Raw genomic sequence first — 26,205 nt, forward strand, 5'->3', positions numbered from 1 at the left:
ACACACACACACACACAAATAAAAAAAAAGAGAGCTTCTTAATTTATGAGTTCTGGGAAGTTTCTGAGGTACTTATTAAGTCACAGTGTGTGAAGTCTTGTTCAGGTGATGAAGGTAATATAATGTGACATCTTGAGTTAAAAAGAATAAAAGCAAGAAAAGAAATAATAGCTCTGGTGATCAGGAACAAGGGTGAGGTGAACCTCATAACCTAGTTCCCAAAAGGCCAATAAATTTGTGACTATACTGCCCTCTTGTGGCTGAATTTTGATAAAGCTTGAGGAGGACAACTGCCGCCAGCCACCATTTATAATTTCAACACCCTTTTATGATGCATGGGTAGGTGGAGGGTTGGCAAAGGAAATGAAGACCTTCAGCCAGGTGGATAGACACACTGACTGCAGCATTAGGCTTGAGGGTACTGGAGATTGTGAAGGTGGCACAGGATAGGACAGAGTTCAGATCTGTTGTTCACTGAATTGCTGTTGAGTCCAGTACTCTTTGGCACCTAACAATAATAATGCTTCCTTTAGGAAGCTTTGGTGGCTTAGTCTGTAGGGAATTACACTGTTAACTCAAAGGTAACACTTCTGGCAGTGTGAATCCACACTGTGGGAAAAAGATGGACAATCTCCATGCGATACTCAACAGAAGTTCGGCTTTCGTGACACAGTTACTAGTTGATTGTGCTGTTAACCCAAAAGCTGTTTTTAATTTTTATTTGTGTGTGTGTGTGTGTGTACCGTCAAACTGGACCTGACAGGTACAGGAGGAGATTATACCTCCTTCTCCAGCACAGCATCTGGTGGATTCAAACCACATACTTCTGGGATTGTAGTGCAGCTTCTTGCCACTAGGCCACGAGTGCTCCCTAAAAGCTGTACTTTCTGGCAGTTAAAACTCACCAGGAGCTCGATGGGAGAGAGATGGGCAGTCTCCTCCCATTATGATTTACAGGCTCAGAAACCAGACACATCACCATAAGTTGGAACTAACTCGGTGGCATATTGTATAACATGTAAGGCTTCTAACTAAAGGTCAGTGGTTCAAATCTTGCAGCTACTCTGTGGGAGCAAGATGGGCAGTCTGCTCCTGTAAAGATCTAGTGCCTTGGAAAAGCATCAATGGGAGGCTACCAGGAGCTGGAATCAACTTGAGGGCAGTGGGTATGCTCCCTTCGAAGGGAAGATATTGAGACTTGGTCTCGGATACTTTTGGACACATTTTCAGGAGACCAGTCCCTGGAGAAAAGCATTTTACTTGGTAAAGGTCAGTGGGAGAGGGAGATCCTAAAAGACATGGATTGACACTATGGCTACAACAATGGACACCACAAGGGAGCTCTGGTGGCCTAGTGGCAAGGAGCTGCAACTACAATCCCAGAGGCGCACGGTTCGAATCCGCCAGATGCTCTGCTGGGGAAGGAGGGACAATCTTCTCCTGTACCAGTCAGATCTGATTTGACGGTACACTCACACAAAATTTAAAAAACAAAAAAAAAAAACTTAAAAAAAAAACCCAAACCACAATGGGCACCACATCTGATGGGGATGGCACAGAGCTGTGTTCCATTGTACATAAGGTCGCTTTGCGTCAGTCTGTTTAACAGCACCTAACAACAGTGTGCTTCCTTTAGAGGTGCTCTTAGATGGGCATCAGGAACACAGAACTGAAAGGGCTACCCCACTTTGCATCGAACCCTGTGACATGTTAGGGATGAGGCCTTTCAGAGTCAGGCACGGCTAAGTTTTGCTGTCACTTACTGTGATCTTGGGAATGCTATGTACCCATCCTTTCTGGAACTCAGTTTCTCCTTGTGAAACTAGAGTTAATAGTAACCACTTTAGAGTATTATTGATGATAGCATTAAAACAAAAGCCTAATTGGCTTTCTTGTCCCTAATTTACCATGGGATAATTGTGCCCATTATACATATTTTGCAAAACAAAATATGTGCTAGCTTCCTATGTGCACTGTCTGTGTTATAGGTGCTACAGCACGTTATTTCTACGTGCACCTTATACCTGAAAACATAGTAGTTCTGCAGCTTTTTCTGGCAACTAATTTCATGGGTCATCACCAGCTTCCTCCTAAATGATTCTGATTCAGAAAAGCCCAGATGACTCCAACCTGGGCCCTTTCTTCTCTGATCTGAGAATCCTGAGAACAGATTTCTATCTCCTTGCCCTTGGGAGTGTTGGACTAGACCTGGTAAGGAGTGGGTGATAGGCAGAGGGCACAAATCTTCCTTATCTTTTCCCATCACTCCTCCTTAGTTTTTGAGGTTCACGCTCCTGGCTCCTAGTGGAAAGAACCTGTGAGCAACACAGGCCTCTCCTTCCCATCAAGCCATCTGACACCAGCCTGGATTTGGAAAGAGTGGGGTATAAAGACAGCAGATTCCATCTCTGATCATTGGGAACCCCAGGCTGGGTTTATTGCACTTGCAACAGAGCTTAAATAAGTCCCAGGAGTCCTGGAGCCAAGGTGAGGGGAAGGTTGGCAGGGAAGGAAGGGGCAGTGTCAGTGCAGCTGGTGGGCAGAACCCAAATTCTTTGAGCCCAGGACAGTAAGCTCCCTTTTCTTGAGGGGAACTGGGAGGGCCTGTGTCTGGCCAGTATGAGGTTCAAGATCTGTTGCCATCATGGCTCCTTCAGGGTCCTGGGCAATTTCTGATTCTCCTGAATCAGGGTTAGACTGAGCCTCCAGGTCCAAATGCAGTCTTAGATCTCTGCCTTATTAGGTTCCCAGCAGTCTGGGTCAGGGTCCTGGATCAGCGGTAGGCCACAGGTTAGATCTGATGCCATCTGAGTTCTAGTTCCTCCTGGAACTGGGTTCTGGGCCACCATCAGTCCTTGTTTGGGATCTGCCCTGAGCTGGCCCTGGGGCACCATTCATGGTTAGAGTTCCTTGTTAGCCCACCAGGATGGGGACTCTCCAGAGCTGCCAGGGTTTACTCCCCAGGTTCCAGGTTCTTGGCTGGAGCTTCCTCTGAGTCTCTGTCAAGGCCAATGGCAGATCTTTGCAGGTTGGGGCTAGACAGGAAGTCTTGGTGGCAGGTCAAGCCCAGAGAACTGAGAATGAGTTCCCTGGCTATGGTTCCAAGTTGTTTTCAGAGAACTTTCCAAAATGCAAAGACTGCAGGGAGGCTGAGACCGCTTTCCCTGGATCCGAGTTCCCTCATCTGTGAGGAGGGCATGTGTAAACGAGGGTCCTTCACAGTGCACTGGGGGCGGTCCCCAGTTCCTTGCCCCCTGGCTCTGGCCCTTCAAGTATGTCTCTGGGCCAGGGAGAGAAGCTTCTCCCTGGCCCTCAGCACCTTCAGAAGTGCCCAACCCCCTCTCTGTCAGCAGACTGGGGTGTGGGGAGGACTGGGCCTTCAGGTTTGGGAGTCTGGGATCAGGCATCAGAGGTGGCTGGAGGCTTGAGCTGAGCTTTTTCCATGGCGGTGCCATATGGGAGAGAGCGTTTGAAGAATCCAAGCTAATTCAGAGAAGAAAAAGAGTTGTTTTTTTTTTAAAAAAAAAAGAAAGAAAAAGAGTTTAGATACCCTGCTTCCCATTTCTAGTTTGCTTTTATCTCAAGAGAGATTGAGAAGAGCTCTAGTGTCTCTGTCTACCTATCCTAAATAATTGGCCTTTGAATTCAGGCTGCCAAGATGACCCCACTGCAGGCCCAACCAATGGCCCAGAAGGCCTAGAGCTAAGGGGTTTTATGGGACAGGGGGAGGTCTTTTCCTAGTGTCATAAAAATGCCCCCAATTAAGCTGGGAAAGGCAAATAGATTTGAATTCAAGTGCCAGAATCTGAAGCTATTTCTAACTAGTAATGGTTGTTATGGGAGGGAAGTGACAGTAATAAGCCAAATATTTGCCCTTGGTAAGTTATATTGTTTTTGGAAGTATGAAAAACTTACCAGCTTGAGGCAAGAGACTCTAAGATAAGGAATACAGACTGAAGTGTGGGCTGTTATAGGCAGGGTCTGACAGGATGCACGTTCCAGAGCAGAGTTGAACCATGTGACTAGATAGTCTGTGGGTGGACATGTGGGGCTATGCTGATGTCCAAGTCAAGGGCAGAATATAGCTAACCTTGTAGAGGATGTAGATGAGCAGACCTAGGAGCAGGAGGCCAATGAGAATGGCTAGGATAATGATCCACAGTGGGACACCATGGCTGCCCTCTGCCTTCGTCCACTGCACGGCTGTGGCCACCTAGGGAGCAAGTTGAGGTGAGATCTCTGAAAACCCAGAAGTTCTTCCCACTTTATACTTTGCCTCTATTTACCACTGGATCTAGACCCTCTTCCCTCAACCTTCCATTTTTGGCTAACAGAATTTTGAATTTAAAAATTTCAGTTCCTAAAAAAAAAAAAAAATTTCCGTTCCTAAAACGTGCAATATGATCTCTTACTTTTGGGCCGTAACATGCTATTCTCTTCCTAACTGATAGCCTGATTGTTGTTGAATACCACCAACTCATAGCTGACCTCCCAGAAGGTTTTCAGAGGCAGTAAATCACATAGAAGGAGACTGTCCATTTTTCCTGTGGAGCAGCTGGTAGATCTGAACCGTGTGCCTTTTAGTCGGCAGCACAGTTTCTCATCACTTGGCCAATGGAGCTCCAGTTAGCCTGGTTAGTTCCTATTTATTTTAAGGTCTTACATTAACATCCCTTCTTCCAGGAAGCATTCCCCGCCCTTGGAGAATTGAGTTCAGGTTCCCTTATGATGCGTCCCTATAAACACAGTGGCACTTTGTCACACTGCTGTCAGTGCTCATTATTAGACTGTGACCTCCAGGATAGAAGACACAGTGTAGGTCTTGCTTACCACTGTGTCTCTAGCACCAAGCACAGTGCCAGGCACATAGCAGATGCTCAGTAAATACTTGTTAAGACATCAAGCTCGCCCCATCTGTGTCCCCGCCCTTGTGCCAAGTCCAGAGCTCTGAGCCCAGTAACTCTGAGCCAGGACTCACCTGAAGTTCCTTTCGAGGTAGCTGCTGTGGCAGGATCCGGTAGGGCATCTTCAGGGCTTCATACACGGCTTCACACTGCAGGCTAAATGGCTGGTGTTCCCGCTGTGAGTGGGGGACAAGACAGTCAGCACACTCCCTCTTGGAGTCTAGGGTACATGGGGTTCCCCATGGTCTGCTTTTGCTGGCCCTATTTTGGATTCACTCTCTTCTGAATCTATATACCTGATATGGGATAATAAACATGTAGTTGAATAATTATAACACAATTATTTAATTTATAGTCCCTTTTTGTATGGAGGAGCAGCCCATCTTTCTCCTGCAGAGCAGCTGGTGTATTCAAATCACCCATCTTTGGGTTGACAGCGCAACTCTCTACCCACTAGGCCATTGTTGTTGTTGTGTACCACTGAGTTGGAACCAACCCATAGCTAATCCTCCAGTGGGTTTTCAGAGGCAGTTAATTAAACAGGAGGAGACTGTCCATCCTTCTTCAGAGCAGCTGGTGGATTTGAACCACATGGCTTTGGGACTGCAGCATTTTTTTACCACTAGGCCATCAGATTTCTCTTATATAATGCATAGTTAGATAAATGCATTTTCAAGATTTTCTTTCAATTATTAATGTGGGTTAACCATCCAGGAAAATTTCTGGATGGCCCATAGTATTCATTAATAAAGAGGTGCTTTTGCTATTCTTATGTCTGCTTGATTCTTCCCTGTGAATTTCTATCATTCTTGGGTTGCTATCCCCTTTTTTAAATGGAAAAAAAAAAAGAATGGAACAAGAAACTGTAGTCTCCAGTGTGACCACGAGATGGCGCGAGGACCACATAACCCAGTTGAGACAGAGTGTGAGAGAAGGACACTAGAATGCAGAGGGCCAATTCACTAAAGTACCTAGAGCAATGGTGAAAGGAGAAAGCCAGCCTAGTCAGGGCCAAAGGTCAGGTGTCAGGGCTGAGGTGAGGCGACCTCACCTGTAGGAAGGTCTTTGCCCAGACTCGGAAATGAAGTTGCAGACTTCGACTTTCTTGCCGATGCAGTGGGCCTAGCTCACAGCGCAGCTTGAAACACTCAGCCTCTGGGCATTTCTGGGAAGAGAAAGGTGGGGAGAAAGTGGAATCTTGTACTTGAGATTCCGCCTTTTGGTGGAGTCTGAGAATGTATTCTCAAAGCCTGGGCGGGCACAGACCTCATTCCTAACACAACTTACCAGGATCTGAGGCCCCAAGGAGGCAGGGCTCCGGCCTGGGGCCTCCCTTCTTTGCAGGTGGTGGTGCTGGGAACCCTCAGGATCCAGCTGCAAGAGAAAAGGGTTGGGTGGACTCCCTCTCCTAGCTCTTACAGCTTCTATCCATATTAGCCTGCACCTTCAACCTTTTTTTTTCTCCATCTCTTCATTGGTTCGTATGGCCCATCACCTCCTATGTGCAAGACACTTAGTTGAGCACTGAAATATGGAAATGAATAAAACATGGTCCCTGGAGTTAACATGGAGAGAGAACATCGAGATGAAGAAATTAATAAGCCCTTATTCCTGCCCCAGGGCCTTTGCACTGGTTTTACAGGTAAGTTTATCCTTGTCTTTCAGGCTTCAGTTCAGCTTTACTTTCACAAGAGGATTTCCTTGGTCACTCACCTCACACAGGCCTGGCCCCAGTCCTTCAACAGCACTGCACATTCATCACTTTTCACTGCCAGTTAGTTTCTATAATTTTATATTATCTAAGTCCTTCCTTCCATGAGAGTAAATATGTTGCTGGTTTTATTCAGTGAGATAGTCCCTGAGCTTATGGAAGTGCTCAGCATAGACACTCATTTAACAAAACACTATTAATAAATACATAAACATAAAAAACCCCAGGCACTGTAGTCCTAAGGGACAGGCCTGAAGAAGGCTCTTCAGAGGAGGGGGCATGGAACTAGACCCCAAAAATATCCTGGGATAAGAAATAAAAGATGGCAATTCCAGGCAAAAAGACAGAATTACACTAGATAAAAAGAGGCTTCTTCCTTTCCAGAACCCTGAGGAAGCTGTGGGTCTTCTGACCTTTCTGTGGCCTCAGTCCTCGCTATGACACATCCTCATTGGCTCTTCCAGGCATCAAGAGCCTTTTTCCAAACCTCTACTTCCAGGCTCTCCCAGTTATACCAGTCTCCAGGCCCCTCACCTCCAGGCTGTGTGAGTTGAGGGGGTGACTAGTGGTGCAGTTGCTGAGTCCTGTAACCCTGGTCACGTAGAGCAGCTGTTGGCCTTCCAGGGCCTGGGGGCAGCTGAGCTCCAGGATGCCCCGGCTGATGGAGCTGGGGCCTAGGTTGATGAGCTAGGGAGGAGAGAGCACACCATCAGGAGGAGGGAAGGTGGTCTTGCCCCGTTGATATCCTGAGTCACTGCACCCTGCTGGTGTGAGGGAGGAGTGAGGAGGGGGAATCAGGGAATTGAAGGCAGAATATTACTCTCCAGCTAGCCCTCCTGAGCAGAGCCTCTGTCTTTCCTTCCCAACTCCACCTACTATTCCCACACTGTCCCTCCCCTGTGCCTTTCCTTATCACCCATTAGCCCTCCTTCCTGGGCTTCTCTCCCTTCCCTATGGGCCCAGTCATCTGTCACTCATACTAGCTCCTCCTTCTTATTCTCTGCTCCACATCCTCCCATCTGCCCAGAACCCAGTCTTCTCTGCTTCTTTCCCTCCTCACCTCGTAGACATGGTGAACTGCAGGACCCACGTGTCCCTCCTCCTGAGGTTGCTCTCGGGGATGCCAGTCACCGACTGGGAAGAGCACGGCCTCTGGCTTGGAGACACTAAGGAGGAAGGTGATTGAGAAGAGAATGCAAGGGACTCATGTGTTTTCTTCCCTCCTAAATAGGCCCCATAAAGGCCTGATACTGACCCATTCAGGGACACCTGGGCCTGAGCCTCCACAGACAGCCGGAAGGAGACTACGTCGCTATGGGAGTTGTTGAGATTCTTGCTGTGAAATGGAGGTGAGAACTGAGTGGTGCTGGAGGCTCAGCCACCGCCTGGCCTGCCCCCTGCATAGCTGCCCCACTCACTCCCTACCTGAGGATCTGGAAGTCAAACTGGATGGTTTTCTTCATGTCCCGGAGATGAGGGACTGTGAACCGGAGGCCACCCCAGAGCTGCAGGATGGGGGAAAAGAGTGGGATTATTAGATTGGGTGCCTGCTTCTCCTCACTTACAACCCACCTTTCCTAGTCCAGTCTTCCCTGGTCAGTCTCAGGCCATCTCTCCCACACTTACACTGGCTCCTGCCTTCATGGGGTTGCCCAGATCACACACCAGCAGGCGGCTCTGGTTCACAGCAGAGTAGTCGCAGCTCAGGCTGGAAAAGTTCTGGAGGTGGGGAGGGTGCAGTTAAGACTTGGATATTTTTCCTCTGGTAAGTCTCCTGCAGCTTTTCCAAACCCAACCAGAGAGCCCTCTCTCACCCCTGGGTGTCTGACGAGTCCGGAGTACTCTGCCTCTGGAGGGGCCGTGACCCGAAGCTCGGCCTCATAAGCGCCGCCCTCACCCACGTTTTGGGCGTGGAAAGTTAGGTTCAGGGCATTCTTGTCACCCAGGTAAACGTGGTTCTGCTCCCTAGAGGGGATGGTTCAGAGGTCACATGGCATAAGGGACTCTGAAGAATTAATCTCCAAACTAGGACAATGTGCTGGAATCATGGTGACAATACAGTAATAATGTTGCTGCTGCATGCCATCAAGTTGCAATGATTCGTAGCTGACACTCCGGGGGTTTTGAGAGTCAGTAAATAGATGGGAAGAGATTGCCTCTCTTTCTTCTGCAGATCAGCAGGTGAATTTGAACTGCTTGCCTTTGTACTGGCAGTGCATCTCTTTACCCACTAGACACCGGCATAAGCTCATAGTAATATTAGACACCATTTACTGAGTTTCAACTGTTTGGCAGGCAGTAAACTAGATGCTTTATGTCTCAGGGAAACAGAAGCTATTATTCCCACTACACAAGTGAAGAAACAGAAGCACAAAGAATTTCAGTAATTCCCAAGACCACACAGCTAGTCACTCTCAGTGCAGCTTGTGTGGTTGTGCCTATACTTTTCCTGCTTCCAGGTCCTGCCTGTCCTGCTACGAGACCTAAGCACACAGAACTTCTGGTGTAATGTCAGCCCCCACTCACCCAAATACTTCCAGCTGTAGGTCGGGCACACAGATGTTGTCCTCTCCACAGTCCAGTAAGATCTGAGCCTGGGGAATGGGGCAGTCTTGAGTGGGGAACTTGGATCCCCGTCTTTGGCTGTAGGTTCCCCTCTCCACGGCATCACCTCTTTCCTTCTGGGTTCCTCCTTTCATCCCTGTCCTTACCTTGTCCTCTATCCGGTTCTTGCTCTGGTAATGTAGGACAGGTTGGAGGCCGTGGCTGTCCACAGGGGCTTGGGGGTCCAGGGAGAAGGTGAGGGCGATGTGAATTGGGGAGAGTTTGTCTCGAAATTCGGACTCATTCTGGGGCCAGGGGAGAGGATGCATAGTCAGGGGACTCTGAGGACTTGGTGGCCTGGCCCAAGTCTCTTGCTCCTCCCTCTGTCCATACAGGTCCGAAAGAAGCCAAATCCAAATTTGACCATTCTGTTTGTTTTGGCGCCCTGCTCCCAGCTCTCCTTACAGAGGGCACCCTTCCTCAGGCCCATCAGAGACCCCAGCCCTTGCTTGGGGGGTGGTCACCCTCCCTGGCCAGTTCTCAGCCTACTGTGACCAGGGCCATACCCGGAGGTAGATTTTCATTTCTCTGCAGTCCTCTCGAGCCCCATTCTGGATGAGCAGAGTCTGGGTCAGTGTGGCCTGTTGGGAGGCCAGGAACAGGGCCCGCCTCACTCCTCCCTTCTGCTTCTGCCAGTCCAACTGGAGCTCCACGGTGAAGCCTGCAGGGGGAGGCCTGTCAGGATGCTCTCCCTCCTCATCCATCCAGAGAGAAGGGAAGGAAGTACCCAGGCCCCTAGCCCAGTCCCAGTGCCTGACAGACCAAAGCAGTTTCCCTCACCAATGGAGTCAGGGACATGTTTTCCAGAAGCGTTGAGGCAGAAGCTGAGGTTGATGCTGCAGAGAGACCAAGAGGAAAGCTGGTGAGCCCAACTGAAACGGGTACTCTATCATCCACCTCCTTCCCAGCGACATCCAGCCTGGGCTGCCCTGGACAGAGGAACCTAGCGTTCAAGCCCCAGCACCTCAGGGATCCTTCCTGTCTTCCACCTACTTCCCGGCTACACCCAAGCCACAACATCCCCATTGTTGCTGTAGTATGTTGCTGCGGCGGAACGGACCCATAGCAGACCCTCTGGTGGGTTTCCAAAGGCAGTTAATCACACAGGAGACTGCCGATCTTTATCCCATGGAGCAGCTGATGGATTTGGACTGAATGCCTCCAGATTTGCAGTGTGGGCCCCCCCCGCCCCTTTTTACAGACAGATGTGGTCCCCCACTGCTCTCAGACTCAGGTCTCTGTGATTTCTTGAATGTAAGCTCACCAGGACACAGGGTTTCCCTCCAAGCTACAGCTGCGCTCCTCTGGGTTGAACATGGCAGGGAAGATGTTGAGAGAGGCACTGGCAGACACGATGGGGCGGCCCCTGTGATGTGTAGATGTCACACAGACAGATGTAAGACCCCCTGTAACCTGGACACAGGAACCCAGCACTTCAGGAGCCTCTGTACTGCTTCCCGACTTCAGCGCTCTTGAGAAATCCCCCAGTTGCCCCGGGCGGCCCCTGAGTTCATACCTGTATACTACAGCCTTGTCCACACCAAAGGCCCCAACAATCAGATCTGCAAAAAGTCAAGAAATCATCCCCGACACCAACCCCTACGTTAGGATCCTTCCTTCCTAACTAAACCCTTTCTAATGTTTCTGACCTAGTTCCATTGCTTAAGGGGATTGCAGGAAGGCAATAGTGCCACCTGGTGGTCCTAGTCTAAGACCTGCACCCAGTTTGAAGGGCTGGAAAAGGTGCCGAGGGGGTGGGGTGCAGGCATCTGTGACCAGGGAATCTAAGGTGAAAGGAATCCTAGGCACAGGCACAACTCACCAGGATATCCGTTGCCATCAAGGTCTCGACCTCCTCGGAGGGCAGAGCCAAAGAAGTCTGGGGTGTGGCCAGCTGCCCATAGGGGCAGCAGAACCTGGGAGGGCTTAGAGCCCAGCCCCTCTGGCCCCCCAGGGAATATAAACACCACTCCTTGCTGCGTCTCCCCACCAAAAGGGACACCAATGGCCACATCTGCAAGACACACACACAGCAATCAGAAGTCCACGAATCCAGGGGTCCAAATCTCTACCATCAGACCTTAGTACTCTGCTTCCCACATATTTCAATCCCAAATACCCAGATATTGAGATTAAAGTCATCGGGAGGTCTTAGGTGACAGTCACACTCCCTCCCCACAAAACGCACTTTGGTTCACCCCCTGACTCTTCCATAGCTTCCAGAGTCCATGTTTACCATTGTAGCCATCCTGGTCCAAGTCCCCTAGGGGGGTCAAGGAGCTGCCAAATCGGCCAAACTCGTCATGGCCGGTGAGGGTAAGGGTGGGCGAGGATTCCATGCCATCTAGGTGCTGCAGGTAGACATAAACTCTGCCCACCTCTTGGGCCCGCCCATCAGCTGTCCTCTCCATGAGCAAGGGTGCCCCAACCAGCAGGTCATCCAGCCTAGGGGTAGGTGCAAAACATAGGTGTCCAGTTACCCCACCTTGCCACCAATCCCCCAGTCATAGTGCCCGAAAATCCCAGACATACTGGACCTCAGGGTCTCTCCTACCTAAGTGAGAGGTTTTGGCAACACTGAGAAAACTACTTCTTACATTGTCTACCCTACTTCCTCCTGAGAAGGTTATGTGGTCTGCCCTTCCTGTTCACACTACTCACCCATCCCCATTTATGTCTGTGACAGCCACTGCGTAGCCGAAGTAGGAGGCCATCTGGGAAGACACATGGGTAGCTCTGAGTCAAGATACTGGAGCAAATGGCATTGTGAAGGGAGTTCAGAGACCCCCTGGGAGGTTGGGCTGGGGGTGCTGGATCAGGCTGGGGTTTGGGTGTCAGAAGGCCACAATGAAGCATGTCCTCACCTGTTCCCCTGAGAAGTTGTAGAGGGATCGGATGTCTGAGCCATTTAGGATGGTGACCTAGGGGATGAGAAGACAGGCTCATTGGTCTTCAACTTTCCAGCCCATCCCATGAATAGAAGACAAATGGGTACAGGGCACCTTGGAGCAGGCATTCTTTGGAGACACACCATTCATCTCTAACTCCTTCCTGAGTTTAGCCCTTCCATTTCCATCTCTCTACTGGGTAGCTCTACAATGCCTATTTTTCTACTACTTCCACAGCTCATACTTATCAGTCTACTGCCCATCTCTACTGACTAAACGGAAAGATCTATGCAGGCAGGGACTTGGTTTCAGCCTTTGACCAGCGTAGAGAAGGACTTGGTAAGTCATAGACACTTAAAGCTTACTGAATGAATGCACTCAGGGGCCGGCCGCAAACCCAGCATGTTCAAAAGTCATTCATTCCTCATCTTCTGGTACACACATATACACACACACTCATGTCTACCCTGGACCTCTTAGCAACGGGCCTACACTTCCCAAAGTCTCTAGAATCTCTGCTCTTACCCCCACCCAGCGCTATTACTCTCGTGGGAGCCCTCTCCCTAGGATGGTGGGAAGCTTCCTAGCCAGTCCTCCTGTCGAGGGGTTCCCTTCCATCCATTTCCCACCGCAGCTATGTGTCTAGAGCGGAGCTAGCATGGTTACTTGAGGTCTGGAGACCCATGGTGGCTACTTGCTGCTCACTGCACAAAGGCTCAACTTCCTGGTGGTCCTCCACAGCTCTGGCGCCTCTGACTCAAGCTTGTTTCTGTTCAGTCTTATTTTATTCCTCTCATTCTCAATTAGTCCATTAGTCTGTGGAATTGGCTTTTCCCCCCTTCTCTTTTTTCCCCCATTGCCTTTCTTGATAGGCTTGCCTGGAATGTCCTTTCTTCCCACTTTTGCTGATCCTTTTAAAAATTATTATTATTTTGTGTGTGTGTACCGTCAAATCAGATCTGACTGGTACAGAAGGAGATTGTCCCTCCTTCTCCAGCAAAGCATCTGGTGGATTTGAACCATGCACCTCTGGTATTGTAGTGCCTTTGCTGATCCTTTACAGAACTTTTTCTGATCCATCTCACCCTAGAAAGGAGGTTATTCTTCCTCCTAAACTGCGATATCCCCTTCTCCGTGTTCTGTAATTTGCCATAGGATAGCAAAAGGGTTGACTTTGGAATAAAACAGGCCTGCCTTTAAATCTTTATCCAGATATTATCTCACTGGGTGATCTTAATTTACCTAACTGGTCTCTTAGAGCCTTAGTTTTCGCCTATGTAAAATATGAACAATAATATGTACCCCATAAGCCTGCTGTAAAGAATAGAAACCATGAATAGGCAGTGCCCCATTGAGGGCTCATAAATAGTAGCTCCAATTAGATTATAATTATGCATGTGTCTTATCTTACATACTTTATTAGAAACACTTTATGAGGTATGAGGTCTTATTCATCTTCTTATCTCTTACCTTGCCTTAATAAATGTTGTTAATTAAATGAACTCCTATGGCACTCTTATCTGTATCCTTTCAAAAGTACTTGTCATGGTCTAATAATAACAGCTACTAGTTGTGGATTGCCTAACAGTTTACTCAGTACTTTCACATGCATTATCTCAGTTCAGTCTTATGAGAGCCTTGTGAGGTCAGAACTATTATTATCCCATTATACAGAGGAGAATGAAGCTCTGAGAGGTTAAGCAAGTGCAAGGTCTTTCATGAAGTAAAGCAGGGTACAGGCATAACTCAGAGATACTGTGGGTTCAGTTCTAGACCGTCACCAAAAAGTGACTACCCTTGTAAAGTAAGATACACAAAACATTTTTGTTTCCCAGTGCATATAATATTATTTTTACAATATATTCTATATACTATTGTCTATTAAGTATGCAATAATAGTATAAAAAATTTTGAATTACCAAAGTTTGACACAGACATAAAGCGAGTACATGCTATTAGAAAACGGTGCTAGCAGACTTGGTCAACATAGTTGTCACAAATCATCAATGTGTTAAAAAAAGGAAATATTTAGGAAACAATAAAATGAGGTATGCCTGCTTAATAGAATGATTCCCCCAGAACTTGAACCCATGTCTGATTCATCACAAACAGCCATGCATGATTGTGATTAGCCAGGGAAGGGAGCAGGGGTTCAAGCTAGGTCTTACATAGCCATAGGTGAGGTTCCCTTTGGGCACACCAGCAACAAAGTCTGCAAAGGGAGGAGAAAGTGTGGCTAAGAGTGGGGAAAGGGGAGTCAGAGAACCATGGCAGACGTCTCAGTTCCCATGCCTCCTCTTTCGAAGTCTCTAGCCTCCAGTTCCCTTGGCTCAAGCCCGATGCACACTCACCTTCTGTAGCATCACCACTGAATTCCCCTACTGCCACAGAATACCCTGGGGGGCAGAGTAGACAGATGTTAGGATTCTTGCTTCAGGGACCCCTCTGCCATGCCCATCTCCCAATCCCCTCTCAACCCTTCCTGGGCCTTCATTAGCCTACATAAGAGAAGCAGGGCAGAGGGGCCAGTGTGTCCAAGTGGGAGAAGAACAGCAAGAGGGGATGTGGGGCCAGTACTGAGGATCCCCCCGATGCTGGGCCTTCTCCACTTGCTTGCTCACCTAGGTAGCTATCATCATAGATGGAACTGGCCTGGCGAGTCTGCAGCTGCCCCTGAACCAGGTTGATCAGGTATTCAGGGTAGTAGGAGTCTGCAATCTGCTCCTGGGTGGCAGACAGGATCTGGCCTGGAGAAAGGGATGAGAAACGGATGGATGGGGGAGGTGGTAAGGCGGGGAGTTGGGGGGGAATATACAGGGTTTCAGAAATCTGGTTGAGGAAGGAAATGGGTGAAGGTTGAGGGAACAGGACATGTAAATCTCAAGAAAAGAAAAGGGAAAAAAGGCTAGGGGTTGAGAAAGCAGAAGGAAGGAAGGACTGGTGATTTCAGGCAGGAAGAGAGGATGGAAGACTGTAAACAGGGAGTTAAAAAATGTCACAGGGAGAACTCACCTTGCCAGAAATAGCTCCCTGGTCCACCCAGAACTACTCGCCCAGCCTGTAGGAGGGGAGGAGGTGAATTTGACTTCTGGTTCTTATCTCCCTGTGTCCACTGCCACCAGCCACTTCCCTTTCAGGAGTCTTTCTTACCTTGGTGAACTCAGCACTGAAACCTCCTTGGCAGTATCCCTGCCCTGCTGCCCAGCTGAAATCTGTGAGGGAAGAAGTTGGTGAAGATGAGCCCTGCACAGATGGGTCCACAAAGGAAAGAAGCAAGAGGACATGGAGGGGAGTAGGAGGAGGGAGAAAGAGGGCCTTTCTAGGTAAGGCAGTGAGTGTAGAGGTTGGTGGAGGGAGGCAGCCCTGAGCATATGAGGGCACTCAAGTAGAGATGGTGGACTTGGGGTACAGCCCCACACTTTTCCCTACCTGAGCGGCAAGGAGCATACTCCAGAATGCGGGTAAAGTTGTCTGTAGAGAGGTAGCAGGTACCCACGGGATCGCTCATCGGCTCCTTCTCAGTGCGCCAACTGTACAGTGGGGCACAGGCCTAGGGGTTCCACAGGGGATGTGCTGCAGAGTTATCTGGCCCCATACAACCACTGCCCATCCCCGAGTCACCAGACCCCTCAGCCCACTCAGCTCCTCACCAGGACCGAAGAGCCATGGGCTCGAACTGTTGCCCCAAACCACTGTAAGGACTTGTATTCCACAGGCTCCTCTCCTTCTGGGCTGGACACAGAGGACTCCAGGATCCGAGAGCCTGGGGCAAGTGAGAAAGGAGAGCCATGCTGGGCTCTGGGCCACATGGGCGGCTGAGCCCTAGAGTAGCCCCCACTCTCTTCTGCAGGAGGGGCTTCCACACTCAGCCTAGGGAGTCAAAGCACTTGCAAGTCCTGAGCCCCATGACTCACTGGAGAGGAGTGGGGATTGCTTGCTTTGTACAGCTCAACTCACCACATACACACAGAGCCTAGGAGTTCTAGAGCTCCTTTCTGATTTCCTTGTCCTCTCATCTAGCTGGAACAAACATGTTGTGAAGAGGGAGCTGGTGATTAGCTATTTCCCAAGAGAGTGGTCCTCTGGCTACACTTCTCTGTCCTTATCTCTGTCTCTGACAGCATCGTGCTCCATCTCTTCTTGACCTTTTTTGGGGTTCCTGTGCCTTATGTCTCTTTTACTTTCCAAGTTCTACCTCTGACCTGTACATGACAGCTTCTCTTTATTTTTCTGATCGTCACGTCTTTTGTCTGTGTACCGTCAGATCAGATCTGACTGGTACAGGGGGAGATTTTCCCTCCTTTCCCGGCAGAGCATCTGGTGGATTTGAACCATGAGTCTCTGGGATTGCAGTGCAGCTTCTTGCCACTAGGCCACTAGAGCTCCCCGTCGTTCAGGCTTTTAAAACTATACCTCTATCCCATATTTCCATCTTTCATGTCTCTCCCTATTTCTCCTCTATTTTTCCTATATCTGACCTTTATCTTTGGAACCAAACTGCTTGAATTCATATCCTGGCTCTACTATTTTCTAATTGTGTGATTACTGACACGTTATTTAACTTTTCTTTTTCCTTACATATAGAACATGGTAATTATTATCCAATAGCTTCACAGGGCTGAAAGGATTAAATAAGGATATATATATATATATATATATATATTTATAATAGTGTCTGAGTAAATATATTTACAACAGTGTATGCTGGGTTGTTGCTGTTGAGTCGTTCTGACTCACAGTGACTGTACACACTGGAGATTTTGCCTAAATCTATGCCATCCTCAAAATCTCAGCTGGGCCAGCCTGAAGGGCTTATCTTCTGGAACTATATCAGACAAGAGCTACTCATACGGATTTCAACGGTCTTTTTCACAAATGCGTGGCCAGTCATGCTTCCTAGTCTGCCTTAGTCTAGACACTTGTCTACTATATATGACCCTGGTGTTTGAAATCACGTCCAGCAGAGCTTCTAGTATTATAGCAACAGGTGAAGCCTCACAAGACAACAGACAGATGAGTGATAGCTAGATAAGGGCTGGCTGTTATTATTATCCCTAGCTTTTGCCTCTTCAATACTTTTTAGAGGACTTTCCAACTATAATATGTCTCATGATCCAAATTATTGAGAAGCAATTATATCAATTTGAAACAGGCAATACACCTGGTTTAGTCTTTTCAATCACTTGCTATGCATCTGACAGCCAGACAATGAATAAGGATGACAGAAGGAAACATTAATGTCTTTGAGCTGTGGTGTCAGAAAAGAGTACTGAATATCCCAAGGAATGCCATAAGAACAAACAGACATATCTTAGAGAAAGTGAAGTCAGAATGCTCCTTGGAGGCAAAGATGATAAAGCTTCAGCTCACATACTTTGGGCATGTTGCTAGAAAAGGCTATTCCTTGGAGAGGGACATCATGCTTGGAAAGGTGGAGGGTTGGTAAAAGAGAAGAAGCTCCTCAACCAGATGGATTGGTACAGTGAATGCAGCAATGGGCTCAAGTGTGTCAGAGATGAGGATGGCACAGGATAGGACAGAGTTCAGATCTGTTGTTCATAGGGTCACTGAGTTGCACTGTGACTCCATGACACCTAACAACAACAACAACAACAACAACAGTCTTTGCCTCGCTGAGTGGGCCCTGCCTCAGAGCTGACTCTCCATTGGGTTTCTGAGGCTATAAAACACACAGGAGGAAACTGCCTATCTTTCTACCTTAGAGCTACCACTAGAATGGCAAAGGGGTGTGGCCTTTGGGTTAGCAGTGCAACTTCCTACAGGAGAGGCTGAGGCTTTTCTCTGTTGTTCATAGGGTTGCTACAGTTGTAGTGAACGCTACAGCACCAACAAGACCACAAGGACAGTCTTTGTCTTCCTACCATCTATTTTGCATCTACTCTAGACCATGAGCTGCTTGAGAATGATGGCATAGTCATTTTTAGATTCTCTCTAGCATCTAGCACAGTGCCAGCATGTACTATTACTAAGTCAGGGCTTAGTTAAATGAGTCGAATGATCTGTGTGACTCTCCCTGTCTTTGTCTCTGTTGCTGCCCTGAGTTGTGGGTGATTCAGGGGAAATGAGAGCCACATGTTTCTGAATCATGCCTGCCCTCCTTGGGCTGGGCTGAACTGGGAACATGGTGTGAGGACCACGGAGAGCTGGAGAAACCAGAAGGCTCAGAAGGGCACGTGGCCACTGGAACTGGACAGGCTCCACCTCTGGCTTCAAGCATCACACAAGCCTCGCCCCCAAACTACAGTCTGATGCATCTCTCGCTAATCCCCCTCCCCACCTGCTGGGTTACCTTTGCTGTCAAATTCCATGGGGGTGCACTGTGAGGCATTGAGGCCCCAGGGGCAGAGGTAGACAGCACCACCCTGCAGCACTCCGGGTTGGCTAGTGTTAGCCTTGGGCGCTCCCACCAGGACGCTGACCCTGCGGAGGGAAAAGGATTGGTGTTCAGCACCTAACTCTCCCAATGCAAGAAGGATTCAGGTCCCAGTAATGGGGCCAGAGCTGGCTGAGGGGTGGGGTGGATGCCCCCTGGGTTGTATTTATATCTCAGAAGATGCCACAGATGCCAGAGGCATAGGCTGGAGTCAGGCGGTCCCCATGTGCCGCTGTCACTAACATTCCCCCCTCCCCTTCTCAGCTACTCTCTTTACTCTATCTTCCCCTGTGATTAAAGGGAGGGAAAACTAGAGTCAACTTCCTGAAAGAGAATATGAGCCAGAGGGTCTGGACCTAGTGTCTTCCTCTCCCCAAGTCCCTCCTTGGATTAGATACTGAGCGCTGGGAGCTGCAGAGTCTTCTCACCTAGCCTGCTCTTGCTTATACCACGCCAAAGCTCTTCATTGAGCCAAGACCCAGGCATCCAGCTGCCCAGCCCTGGGGTGTGTAGGAGGAAAATGTGAGTCTTGGAAATCAAGCAGCAGGAGAGGAGAAAGGAGCTGGAGGATTGGTGAAGAAAGGCTATTCCCCTGTACCTAGGCCTGCCCTCACTCCAGAGCCATGGTTTGGACCTCTCCATCCTGGCTAGATCTTTGTCTCAGACTCTCTTATATACCATCCCTGGAAGTGTGAATCCAGATTTCTCTACTGCTGTCCTAGAGCTAGATAAGGTGTTTCAGTTCCTTCTGAGAATGTGGGGAAAGGTTGCATCTGACGGGGTCTTATGTAATGGGATGGTCATAGCTAAGGTCCTAGGGCAATCTGCCTGTTACCATCCTGGGGCCCCTTGCCTCTGTTGCCTCCACAGTTCTCATCTTCTTGGCTTTCCCCTTCGGAGTCTCCCATGAGGACTGCATCTGGTAACCTGGGCAACTCGACCTGGTCACTGGGCAATGGTCTCACCAGCCTTGGTCTCTACTTTGCACCTGTGTCTAACTCTGGCTCTGGATCTAAATTTCTGGGTCCCTATGACTGCTTGCTCTTTTGGCTGTTTTTGTATCTTTTCCCCCTGCTCTACCTTAGATAACTACAGGAATGAGAGGAGAGTTGATACCTTTGAGCTGTGTTGCTGGAGAAGAGTACTGAATATACCATGGACTGCTAGGAGGACAAATAAGTTCATCCCAGAGAGGGTGAAACCAGCTTGCTTCTTGGAGACAAGGATTCTGAAGCTCCATCTAACATACTTTGGGCATGTTACAAGGAGGGAGCAGTCCTTAGAGGAGGACATCATGCTTGGGAGGGTGGAGGGTCAGCTCAAGAGAGAAAGACCCTCAATGAGATGGATTGACTCAGTAACTGGGGTAATGGGGGTAGGTGTGTCAGAGACAGTGAGGTTGGCTCAGGATAGCACAGGGTTCAGAGATACTCTGTACATGGGGTCGCTATGAGTCACAAGCCACTTGACAGCACCTATCAACAACCACCACCTTAGATCTGGTATTCTCCTTCCCTAATGATTCTGTCCTCTTTCATCTTTCAATGTCCCTGGTATCCACCCCTCCCTGGAAGTTGGATACTTCCCTAACCTCTCATTATGACAGTGGACTTAAGTCAGGGATGTGGAACAAGCTCTGAAATCTCCAAGTGTCTCAAGAGGACTTGGTCCATTGACTGGAAGAGCTGTGAGGAATAGGGTGCAGGATGAATGTTGTTATTATTGATAGTTGCTTTCGAGTTGCCTGACTCATGGTGACATCATGCACAACAGAATGAAAAGCTGCCTGGTCCTGTGCCATCCACTGTGGGCAATTCCGCAGAGGAACTGCATGGAAATACCTGAGAGCGTAGGTCCACAGTGTCTGAAGTGGGCTCAAACTCATTGTTGCTGAGTTGAAACGGACTCAAAGCTGACCCTCTATTGGGTTTCTGAGGCTGTAAATCCCAAGGGAGGTGACTGTTCAACTTTCTCCCAAGGAGTCGTTGGTGGATTTGAACTGCCAGAGAGGCTCAGCCTATGGGTGAGGAGAGCAACTCCCTATGAACTATACCACCAGAGGTCTGAAATGGGGCAGGGGTTTTTAAAGGCTCAGAGGGCAGGGAAAAGTGAAGGCAGAGTTCAGAGGGAATAAAGGTGGGGGTGGGCAGAACAGGAGAGTTCCTGGAGTGATAGAGGGGTGGGGTGCCAGCCTGTTACCCTGGGGACAGGAAATGTTTACTGCCTGTGGCTTCCTGTCAGTTTCCAGCCTCTGGCTTCTCCATTTGTTTCCCCCACCCCTCTCACTCAGGCATTACATCTAGTTAGGGGGTGGGAACTGGCCACTCCAAAGGCCAGATGACCAGGCCAGTGGCAAGGTCTCAGTAGGTGAGTTTGGCTGGAAGGGAGGAGGAGAAGTTGCTTTGCCTCAGGTTGGGTGAAGAAAGACTGTGTACCCCCTAACTTAGAACCATCCCCAGAGAATCTGGCTGGTACCCTCAAACTCTAGGAAGTAGGAAGGATCACTGACCAGAACTAGACTGAATAGTTGTGGAACCAGAAGGCAGTGAAAGGAGCCAAAGACAGTCAGGACTTCTGGTCCAGAAGCACTAGCTCGGTGTGGAATGGGGCTTCTTTTTCAGCTTCCCTGGATAAAGAAGTTGCACAGGTTTTCTCAGTCTTCTGGAACTCTGACATGTTATGTCCTTGATAGTGCAGGGCTGGGGCTTTGGGATCGTGCTTTCACTTCCTAGTTTGTGAACAACACATCCCTGTTCTGCAGAAGGAGCTAGGTAGGTCTGAGAACCCCTATAGCGTAGCCTGAGGATGAAGCTTAAGAGTTTGGCATAGCTGGAAGGTGAGAGACAGAGTCTGTAAAGTCCACAAGGCCTCCTTGTAGACTGTGCAATGAAGGTTCAGGAGACCTGACATACAGACAGAGGCCCAGACCATGACCCACTCCTGACCACCAAAGAAAACAACAAAACTCAAATCCACTGCTGTTGTTGAATCCAGCGCATAGTGACTCTGCAGGACAGCAGAATAGTCTACCATAGAGTTTCTGAAATGGTAAACTTTCCAGAAGCCAACAGTCCTATCTTTCTTCCTTAAAGTGGCTGGGGGGTTAGAACCACTGACTTTCTGGTTAGTGGTTGAGCATTTAATTGCTGAGCCACCAGGGCTCCTTTTCCCTGACTACCTATCACCACATGTTCCTCAGAAGGAAGTAACCCATCCAACCCAGCTTGCCCAGGTCAGTCCAATAAACAGGGATCTCCCCAAGGTGCTGAGCCAGGTCTCTGTGTCAGGAACACTATGTAAAACAGCTTGTCCTTATCCTTCCACTTCTGGTTTCTGCTTCCCACGTGGGCCCTCACAGGGATCCAAGAAGGTAACAGTAAAGGGTCCTCAGGCTATTTTCAATATTTCAGAAAGCTTAACGGAAATCATGCATTTACCTGATAATGGGGCCCAGGCTAGCTAAAACCTCAAGTGTATTTGTTTTTGGCTGTAATTATACCAGCTTATGTGGAAGTCTTGTTATCTCATGCTGGTCAGAAGCTCTGATTGGCAGCTTTAGATGTTTCTGGTTAATAAAAAGTGGGAAAAAGGAATGAATTATTCCTTACCCAATACAGTTAGGAAGATAAAGTTTTCAAAAACAGGAGAAGAGAGAACTGCCCTACTTCATTTGAAGGCATAGAACCCAGGGTCTAGAGTTGATCTTGGAGATCCAGGTGACCACAGTGGAAGGCAGTAGAGAGCACCTGCTCGTTTTAGGACTTTCTGTAGCTGCCTCAGCACTGACCTAGAGAGGGAAAGGTGGCTTAATACCTCCTAGCATGGTCCTAATGCCTCTTCCTATTTTCTTTTCAGCAACCTTTTTTTACCCATTTTATGTAGGATGACCTAAAATACAGCTTTTCAAAGTATTCTGTTTCACTGAATCTTTTTGATCATTTGAACAACAACAAACTTTCATAAAAATTTTGGCTGCTTAAGGAAAAAAAATGTGAAACTGTTGACCTAGGCTCATGCCCTTATTTTAAAGAGGAGAAAATGAAATCTCAGAAAGATTAGGTAATATTTCCAAGGTCACTCAGGGTCCTTCCAACATAAATACCAGAATAGAAGCTGAGAATCTTGATTCTTATGCCTGTGTTCTCCATTACCAGTTTATCCTGTCCTCTCCTTTCTTCTCTTCTCCACTATCTCCCCAGCCAGGCTTCTGATTAACTAAGGCCTCGTTCAATACACAGTTACTGTTTGACTCTGTTGGCCTGACAAGGTCGGGGGTGGGAAACTCCAAGTGGACCAGTGCCTGGCTCCAGGTACTATTAGAACCCAGGACAAATCAAAAGACATCTGGTTCTGGGTGCCCTGCTGCATTCACAAAGGGGTGTGCTTGGCTGATTGAGGGGCAAGAGTTGCCTCTGTTTGATCATATGGTGAGAGGTGGGGAATAAGTACCTGGGTTAAGGACGGTCCATGCTTCCAGCTTATATCCTGGATCAGGTAATTTCTTCTCTCCAGGTCTAGGATTTTAAACTCACAAATAATCAGTTCCCTTGAATAGTCCCTAAAGTAATTTGCATGATTCCTAAAGCCTTAGTATAATAAAAAACCTTCAAACTCACTGCTATCAAGTCGGAACGGATTCACAGCTGACCCTACAGTGACTTTTTGGAGGCTGTAAATTGCACGGGAGGAGACTGCCTGTCCATCTTCCTCCACTGAAGCCACTGGTGGATTAAAACTTCCAGAGAAGCACTACCTTTGGGTCAGCAGCACAACTTTCTACAGACTATACCACCAGAGTTTGCAATATATATATATATGTAAAATGAGGTAATGATACTATGCCTAATGCAGAGTTTTGCAATAAAAAAGTGGAAAAACAGATATGCAAGTACAAAAGGAATGTTAGGGACGAATATTACTATCACTATTACAAGCAAGTACTAAAAGCAAAGAAAGAAATATGGAAAAACTTAAGACAAAGAACACAAGTGGCCAGGAAAAAGACCCAGAAATAGAAAACAGCTACTCCATAAAAATCATGCCTCACATATATTGAGGATCCTTTATGGACTAGTTGCTTCTCATATATATTGTCTAACTGAATGCTCAGAACAAAAACCCAGTAAATAGTGGGTCCAGGATTTGTTTTTAGGCCTTCAGGTCCCTAAAGCTTTGCCCTTTCCCTGCCAGGTGACCTCTCTAGGAATCAGCTTTGTCCCTTAATCCTGCTCCAGTGCTCACAATCAGAGCAATGAGATGCAAGAGAAGCAACATTTTGGCCTGCCCTCTCAAAGCAGTGGCTGCAGGTGAGGGGCTGTGTTTATTCCAGAGGGGGTGGGGGCTGAAGGCCCAGCTGTGGTGGCAAGTCATAGAGGAGACAGAATGTTCTCAGTCCTACTCTGAGAGGATTGTAAAGAGAAACACCTGGGTTCTCTGGGGAGGCTTGATGAGAAGGGGAGGGAGAAGGGATGCATCCCGTTTTAGAACAGGTTTTAAGGACTATATGATCAGGCCAAGGGCCAGGAGTGTGTATTTGAAAGTCCAGATGCTTCAGATGAGTGCTTTAAAAGAGAAATGACACTTTTGTTAGGCGAGAAGAAGGTTAAAAGCCAGAAAATGGAATACCTTGATCCAAGGGAAGAGACTTCATTGTTTGAGGGGGTTCTCGGGGAGGCCAGGCCTGGCAGAAGCTCCAGGCTAGGGTGATGCAATGGGGTTTAGGCAAGAAGCCAGTGGGATAGGGTGGAGGTTGAATGGGGACCTTGAATAGCCCAAAACTAATAGCTGGGGCCTAAACGTTCTTTTTTCCCTATCCTCAAGGCCTCCAGACAAAGAAAAAATTTGCCTGGACCAATGGAATTATCGAGATTAAATTATTTTACTTAAAATTAAAGAAAATAAGTACAGATTAGGTAACTGGATTCCAATGAGTGGAAACTGCTCACCTCTGACAGAAGTCCTATCAAGCTAGGAGACACCTGGGGCAAGGGTGGCAGGGAGCAGTGGGTAGCTCAAAGCTTAGAGATTTAGGAAAGGACTGCTCCAGTCACTGTGGATGACCAGGTATCTGTCCTGGGGGTCTGTGGGCCCACTTTCCCCCTAATATTTTCACCTCTCCGATTTAAACAAACACTGAGGTTCTACTGTTGCCTCTGCGCTTGCTCCCTTTCAAAGTCTGGGAGTACCCCGTTTTCCAGACACTCAGGGTCTGAGTCTGCTTGTCACCCTACAGATTTGAAAAGGATGATCTCTTTCTTAAGAATTTTCAGTCCCTACGTGTCCTGTTCTCGCCGCTCTTTCTCTGGGTTCTTGGGCCTGGGAGCCAGCGTCTACCCAGCTTCCGACCTCAGTCCCAGATGTCCTGGTCTCAGTTCAGCTCCAGCCGACAAGCTACAGGAAATCAGTTTTTCTCTTCCTCCCAAGAGCTAGAGGAAGAGGGAAACCGCCCACCCCCTTCATGCGCGCACACACACCCCACTCCGACACATCCGAGCACCCGCCCTTGGCTGAGCCACCCCCAAAGACCCCAGTGCTAGGGTCCCAATACTTCCTCAAATTCCCAGTCCCCCTCATCTGAACAGAGTTTGGGGTGCGGGGTGGAGTAGGAAACCGAGAAGGGGAGGGAGCTGCTGTCCCCCGTCCTAGGACTTTCCCCAGCCTGAGTTGAGGGGGGAGGGGAGGATGAAGTTGGCCCCCAATTAACCTTCCGACCCCCTCAGTCTCCGACTCTCCCCTTATTACGTACACTTCTTATTCGACCTGTTCTCACTCACTGCACAATGGCCCCCTTAGCTCCGGAGGTCTTCTAAGAGGGCCCCTCAAAGCCCTTCCCGGTCTCCGCGCCCTCCTCCCTCCCCCGTCCCCGCAGCCCTCGGGTCGGAGCGGAGACCCTCTGCTCTCTCCGTGTACACGCTCTCCTGTCCCTTGGCCCTAAGACCCCAGCCCAGACTTCTCCAGCTTCCAAGCTTCGTGTCCTCTCCCCAGCCCACACATGACTCTCCACCGATCGCTCTCAAACTCCGGGGCCCCGTCCACGCCGGTCAGATCTCCTCCAAGCTCCAGCGTGGGCCCCCAACTCCAGCCCTAGTCCTTCCAAACTCCGCCCCTCAAACTCCAGCCCTGGTCCCCTCCAGACCCCAGCCGCGCCCCCACTCTCCAGTCCTTCCCCAGTAACACGTCGCCAGCCGTCCGCACTCACCCGTCCGCCCCCGGCCGGTAAAACTCCACCGAGAAGCCGAAGAAGGACCCCGGGGGTCCGGTGAGCACCGCTGGGGCCTCCGCGTCTAAATTGAAGCCCCCGACCCGGGGCGGCGGCGGCAGCAGCAGCAACAGCGGCAGCAGCAGCGGCAGCGGCGGCCGCGTAGGTCGGCGCCGGGGGCTCCAGCGCGGCTGCACGGAGTGGAGAGGGGACCCTGGCGTCCGGCTGCCCATAGCGCCCGCTCTTCCCTGTCCTGGGGCCACCGACCCGGAGCCGCTTCCTAAACCTCCCAGAGGCGAATGACTCAACGCGGGGAGGAGTTTGCCAAACTCCCGGCTGAGCCCTCCTCCCGCCGGCCGGGGGGCGGGCGAGGGGGCATTCCTGGGTCCTAGGAACGCTGAGCCCGCGCCCCTCACCCCGAAGGGGCGTGGGGGGCCACACTTCTCCGCCCCCTCCCCTTGCCCCAGCCGCAGCTGGAGGCCGGTTGTCTGGACTGGGTCAGACTG

General features: G+C 49.2%; 1 protein-coding gene across 1 annotated transcript; it reads right to left on the minus strand.

Moving 5' to 3' along the window:
- Window positions 1-2,407: 2,407 nt before the first annotated feature.
- ITGA5 (integrin, alpha 5 (fibronectin receptor, alpha polypeptide)) lies at window positions 2,408-25,994 on the minus strand. The gene is made up of 30 exons (XM_006883929.1): window positions 25,700-25,994; window positions 18,418-18,548; window positions 15,758-15,870; window positions 15,537-15,657; window positions 15,258-15,319; window positions 15,120-15,165; window positions 14,729-14,854; window positions 14,459-14,503; window positions 14,276-14,319; window positions 12,084-12,140; window positions 11,881-11,933; window positions 11,456-11,664; window positions 11,042-11,233; window positions 10,736-10,781; window positions 10,484-10,585; window positions 10,000-10,055; window positions 9,726-9,880; window positions 9,327-9,464; window positions 9,142-9,209; window positions 8,430-8,580; window positions 8,242-8,334; window positions 8,041-8,120; window positions 7,871-7,951; window positions 7,676-7,781; window positions 7,150-7,302; window positions 6,192-6,278; window positions 5,956-6,069; window positions 4,979-5,080; window positions 4,091-4,213; window positions 2,408-3,483 (listed from the first exon to the last, which is right to left on the minus strand). The coding sequence occupies exons 1-30, from the start codon at window positions 25,930-25,932 to the stop codon at window positions 3,400-3,402; spliced, it is 3,171 nt and encodes a 1,056-aa protein (XP_006883991.1). The 5' UTR covers window positions 25,933-25,994; the 3' UTR covers window positions 2,408-3,399.
- Between the last annotated feature and the right edge of the window lie 211 nt (window positions 25,995-26,205).

Source organism: Elephantulus edwardii, unplaced genomic scaffold, assembly GCF_000299155.1.
Source record: "Elephantulus edwardii isolate Elephantulus edwardi_28Jun2011 unplaced genomic scaffold, EleEdw1.0 scaffold00030, whole genome shotgun sequence".
Lineage (NCBI taxonomy): Eukaryota > Metazoa > Chordata > Mammalia > Macroscelidea > Macroscelididae > Elephantulus > Elephantulus edwardii.

Coding starts and splice junctions, on each gene's coding strand:
- ITGA5 (XM_006883929.1), bottom strand. CDS start 25,932: ATGGGCAGCCGGACGCCAGGGTCCCCTCTCCACTCCGTGCAGCCGCGC. Junction 11,934..12,083: donor ACAACTTCTCAGGGGAACAG/GTGAGGACATGC, acceptor GTGTCTTCCCAG/ATGGCCTCCTACTTCGGCTA. Junction 7,952..8,040: donor TTTGACTTCCAGATCCTCAG/GTAGGGAGTGAG, acceptor TCCATTTCACAG/CAAGAATCTCAACAACTCCC.